The 5,983-nt window shown below is 36.9% G+C and overlaps 1 protein-coding gene across 1 annotated transcript in view; it reads right to left on the bottom strand.

Moving 5' to 3' along the window:
* The window catches only part of LOC107691213 (voltage-dependent T-type calcium channel subunit alpha-1G-like), a 135,060-nt gene that overhangs the window by 111,657 nt on the left and 17,420 nt on the right, over window positions 1-5,983 (bottom strand). Inside the window, exon 4 of the mRNA XM_016489712.1 lies at window positions 306-465. Within this exon, the coding sequence (XP_016345198.1) occupies window positions 306-465 (160 nt within the window). The remainder of the gene's footprint in view (window positions 1-305; window positions 466-5,983) is intronic.

Genomic DNA, 5,983 nt, shown 5'->3' with positions numbered 1-5,983 from the left:
TATATATTTCTATAAAATAAAAAATAGAAATTATAAATAAGTAAAATACATTTATTAAAATAATGGCTTAACATATATACATACACATACAGAAATAAATAATATTTATTTGTTTGTCTTTGCTAATTTATGCATGTCTCTTTATTGCTTTTATCCCATAAAATCCCATTTAAATGGATCTTGTGATAACATTTGGCTTTTCACCATTACAATAATGTGCTCACATTATAAACCTTCTCATTTCAATACTCCTGAGGTCAAATGAATCATGACTGTAATACTAAAACCCAAGCCATCACACTCACAGGGAGAAGTTTTCTGGGAGGAAGCAGCGGTTGCGGAGAAGCCCGGCCCACAGCTGGACCCCTACAATCCCAAAGATGAAGAAAACAAAGAAGCAAAGCAGCAGCACATTGCCCAGCATGGGGAGAGTGTCCAGCAGAAGCGTTACCAGGATCCTCATGCCTGCAACACAATGAAACAGCAGCTGTAGTATTATTTCATTCCTCAGTCACATACAAAAACATTGTTGTAATAATAAAAAGATACTGCCACAAGCATGTTGCTCTCGTAAAACACGAAATTATAGCGCTATAATGCACTGAACAAACTGTTGCTCTCTTTCACGTTTATAGAGGCTCATTGTAGACCTACAGTACAAATGTTTATACGCGCCAGTAAAAATCTCTGCTGATATCCAGTTTTTCAGACACTGCTGCTGCCCTGGCTTCTCCAATATATCTGCCCTGTGTCAAACCACAATGCCAGCTGACTGGAGCATAAATGATGAAAATCATTTCCTGCTCAGGGTTTGGCGGGTAATTGGTGGAGCAGGGTAATCCAGCCGGTGCTCCCTGGCAGTCTGTAGTCTGTGGGTGATAACTGTGGCCGGCTGTAATTTCCACATTTGGAGGAAGAGTGAGTGGCGATAAGCAGTGAGGCATTAACAGGAATGAATGACAATGGAGGATCCGTGTCATCACATAAAATGGCTCTGTGCTGTGTGGGTTTACAGAGCTCAGTATTGTGCAGATGATGCATTTCTCAAAGCCATCGTCTGCGAGACTGGTTTTAGCCCCTTAAATTCACTCTTTTTTAATGAGACGCCCTGATGGAAACAAGGCCTCGAAATATATATATATATTTATTTATTTATTTATGTCTGGGAATTTAGGAAACGCTGTGTCGTTTTGTGAGTGTTTATCAGCCTGTATCTATTTTCTTGTAATTAGGAAGTGGTGAGTTCAAAACTACAATCGAGGTCTCTGAGTGTTTCTTCCAATTACGAAGCATTTCTCGTGGATAATCCACTGCTCTGAGATTTCTGCACAGAAAATCACTTCCTAACTTCGGTCATTAGTTACTCCAAATGACTGTGGAGTTCACCCTAGCACAGCAATTCAGCTAAGCTAGCCACGTCAGGGCTTAACAAGCATTGAATCAGTGACAGTGGCACAGATCCGTGTCCCTTACAAACTGAAAGGTAATTCCCCACAGGAAGCCAGGTGTATTTCCTGGAGAAAATCATCTTCCTGAATTTAGGTCCTTTAAGAAGCCTGACAAATGGAACGCCAGGCCATGTGAGTTTCCTCACAATACAATAATGGACTGTCTGAGCAGGAGGTTGAGCTAACTTTAGTCTATGTTCTTTGTTAATGTCACTAGTCAACTCATTTTATGACTTATATTTCCAAAATATGTATAAAACTCAAGGAATTGTTTAATTTTCCAAAATATATTGTAGTACACACGACACAAAATGTGTAATGTCAGAGTCAACAGTCACATGGAATTTACTACTCAGCTGACTGGCTGAGCCTCATCAACAATAATGGCAGATTTTAAATTGTGTAACAGCTGGGCAACTGCCATTCAAATGAACTGGAATTCAAACAGGTATCCAGGCATTACAGACTTCTTTGAAAACCATATTTAGGACTAGAAGTAGCATTTAAAAAATAAAACGAATGAAATAATTATCAATATATATTTTTTTAAAAATGGTTCACTTTATTTTGGAAAAAAAATAAATGCAAAATTTCAATTGCAAAATAAAATATTAAATTTAATATTTAAATGCAATTTAAAAAGCTGCATTAAAATCACAATTTAAAGGTTACATTCAAAAAAAAAAAGTTAATGTGTTAAATGGAAAATTAACCAAAAATGAATACTGTCATAATTTACTCATCCTCATATTGTTTCAAACCTGTATGGATTTATTTTCTTTCTGCAGAACATAAAAGAAGATATTTTAAATAATGTTGGCAACCAAACCGTTTTGGTTCCCATTGATTTCCATTGTATCGTCAAAAAATACAATGGAAGTCAATGGAAACCAAAACTCATTGATTACGAACAAAAATATCCTCTTTCATGTTCCACAGAAGAAAGGCATGATGTTGTTGCTCGCCCCAAATAATAATAGAATACACAAGTGGGCAGCCAGGCGGATTTCCAATTAACCTCCAACCGCCCTCAAGTGTGGAATCATGGTGAATTCTAATCCAGAAGATGATGTGTAAAAGAGCTCCAGACTTTCTGACAGACTAATCCACCTTCTGAGGGAGTGAAAAGGGCACAAATAGTGGTCTGTCTACGTTTTACAAACCTTTTAAGACACCGCTTTTCACACCTGCACACCAAATACAAAGCAGAGTGAGCCAGCTGTACACCACAGCAGTGTTGAGTATTTTGATTTGTGAGGGAACATGTTTGTCATCTACTGACAGTTTTGCCCCGTCTCTTCATCAATCAAGCCATGGGTGTGGAGAACAACAGAGTGTGATGTTGATTAAGACAGCTCCTCAAAGATAGGGAGAACAGAAAGACAGAAGGCCGGGAAGTATAGAGGACATAGAGGAAAGGTGATGTGAAACACAGAGTGGGACTGACATGACTCTGGAAAGTACAAGCTCGAACATAAACCTTAGGTTATACGCCATATTGAATTTTACACTGATGAAAACAAGACTGTGGGGATAGACTTACAGTCTTTACAGTGCCAAGCACTGTACCAAGATCCTAGATCATATAATTTTTGGCAACACACAACTTTCTATGTTTCATGGAGTTTTTGTATACTGAACTTTTTTTTTTTCTTTTTTTCGGAAAGACATTTCATCGGCTGAACAATGGTATGCTGTTAGACAACAGTACAATCCATTGAACACCCTGTACCTTTATAAACTATTAATTATAATCTAAATATTTTAAATATTTAATAATTATTATTATTATTATTGTTGTTGTTGTTAACATATCTTGTACAATAGGTTAAGCGCCTATTTTCACATATCCTTTGTGTAAAATAAATAAATACCTCTCATCTACATAATTCTTAAAAATACATTATAAAAAGTCAATTTTTGAAAAATAAAATAAAAAAATAAATAAATAAAATAAATAAAAAACAATTTTTTGAAAAGAGTTTTAGACCCTAGTTGCTGAAATTGTCTTGTAGAGTGGAAAAGTCCACCAATATCAATTTATTCTAATACTTTGCTGTCAAAAGAATTTCTAAATGTTTATGACATGCTGCTTTAGTTTCCAGCTTGACAGTCTAATGATTGATGATTTGAGTTCAACTCCTGTTATGTTTTTCTCTCTTTTTCGTTTAGATTAGTGCTGGGGGAAAAAAAAGGTGAAAAATGACAAACAGGATCAACAAAAATCTGTCACCCATTTTCCCAGTGACGGTCCACAGCAGGCAAACAACAGATAAAATAATTTGCACATTAATGCAAACATTACGCCTTTAATTAGTTTGGGTGGCTCCAGAATAATGAATTAGGCTGTCTGCTACTACTTCATCCCTGTCTCTGATTGGCACAGGTATTAATTATTTATTAATCGTGATAGGAAGGGATGCACTCGTCTCCTAAATAAACTAGAAGGCAGGCACCTGGACGCCATTTGTGACACCCCAGGCCTACAGTGAATAACATAACCTGCTCCAGTGATGAATAAAGAGTGCAGTTTGTCTGTCGGATTGATAGACATACTTAACCGTATCCAGGGGGGTGAGAACTGAACAGGACCCCACATGGGCTAGTCAAAACATTCCAGCTAAAAGCTACCATTGGTCAATATACATTTTACTACTCTCCACAAATAGGGACATCAAGCAGAATCGGCCAGACACGGCTCCTTGTGAAATAAGAGCCGCGGGGGAACCACGGGCATCTCCTTGGCATGGAGGGTGATTAAAACATCGGGTATATAAAGATGTGGCCAATGAAATATCATCAGCCTGCCTTAGAGAGAGAGAGTGTGTGTGTATGAGAGAGAGAGTCAGTCTTTATTATTCTTTCTCTGTCTCTGTCTGTGTGTGTGTCTGTGTGTGTGTGTGTGTGTGTGTGTGTGTGTGTGCGTGTGTGCGCGCGTGTGCGTGTGCGCGTGTGCGTGTAAAGAGTAAAAGCCGTAAAAAGCACGGAAGAGGAAAATGATCTATAAATCTAAAGTCCCCAAAATGGTATGAACTCCTCTGGTATATGACTGAACCCAGGCTACATTTCTCATTCAAATGTTGATTAAATTGCATTAATTGACCACAGTCTGTGTGTCTGTGTGTGTGTGTGTGTGTGTGTGTGTGTGTGTGCGTGTGTGCGCGCGTGTGCGTGTGCGCGTGTGCGTGTAAAGAGTAAAAGCCGTAAAAAGCACGGAAGAGGAAAATGATCTATAAATCTAAAGTCCCCAAAATGGTATGAACTCCTCTGGTATATGACTGAACCCAGGCTACATTTCTCATTCAAATGTTGATTAAATTGCATTAATTGACCACAGTGTTTAAATAATGTAATTTAACATAGAACATTCTGAATTTAATAAACTCTTTGAATGAATGCAGGGAATTAATAAATTGAATTAAGTTCTGAGTTCCTATTTTCTGTTTCAAACGTAGCTTACTTGAACATTCAATCATGGTATAGAAAAAAAAATTGGGGTTTACTTAATATTCCAAAATTCTTACTAACTTAAAAAGAACACAAGTAATAGATCTCAAGATATATATATATAGATATATTAGGGATGCACCGATACCACTTTTTCCAGTACTCGCCCGATACCGATACTTTTATTTTTGGTACTTGCCGATACTGAGTACCGATACCAATATTTTTATTGCATTTGTACATTTTTTAAATATTGGGTACAGGAACCAAAAGGGTATTTATAATGTTAGTTGGTTAACTTAATTTATCAAATAGATACAGTCAAGACCAAATTTATTCAGACACCTTCAACATTTCTCACATTATCACAGTTTATTCGCTATAGTTTAGAAAATGGTAATAAAATATGACAAGAACTCAGAGTTACACTGTGTCAGAACAAATTCATCTTGATAATGTTAGATAATTTTGATAGAAATGTATGTAATGGATTACAATCAACCAAAATAATTCAGACAGCTGTTAGTATGACAGTATTTACACAACCATCTGTAAGGCATTTACGAACATCACACAAATGAACGAGGGAATCTCCGCAACCAGTATCGGTATCGGTGCATCCCTAATATATATATATATATATACATATGTGTGTGTGTGTGTGTATGTACAGTATTTAACTTTTATTACTCTGTGATAATACCGTATACAGTTATAAAAGCATTAGCAATTAATCGCAACATGAAAATTTGATACCGGCATATCTCTACTCTGTATACAGCTTTAATACTGACTTACTGTTTTTTTACTGAGTATTAATCTGTAGGTTTTGCCTCTTTTTCGCCATCTCTGTTTGAAAACTTGCAATTGCAGCTAGTTGCGGAATTATCTTCCTTGTGTGGGTTGTGTGGCGGCACAGCTCCAGCACGGATGAATCTAATGTTTTGAAGAGTATGTGTGGCAGTCAGTCACCGCACCGGTGTGGATATTGTACTTTGCACTGACAGATTCTAGCCTACGTCTTGGAAAATGACTCAAATAAGCATTTTCACCGGATATTGTCATCTGAACAAGTAACAAATCTCCCA

Source organism: Sinocyclocheilus anshuiensis, unplaced genomic scaffold (genome assembly GCF_001515605.1).
Source record: "Sinocyclocheilus anshuiensis isolate Anshui unplaced genomic scaffold, SAMN03320099.WGS_v1.1 scaffold470, whole genome shotgun sequence".
Lineage (NCBI taxonomy): Eukaryota > Metazoa > Chordata > Actinopteri > Cypriniformes > Cyprinidae > Sinocyclocheilus > Sinocyclocheilus anshuiensis.
The sequence above is the reverse complement of the archived record's forward strand: the minus strand, read 5'-3'. Positions and strand labels throughout refer to the sequence as shown.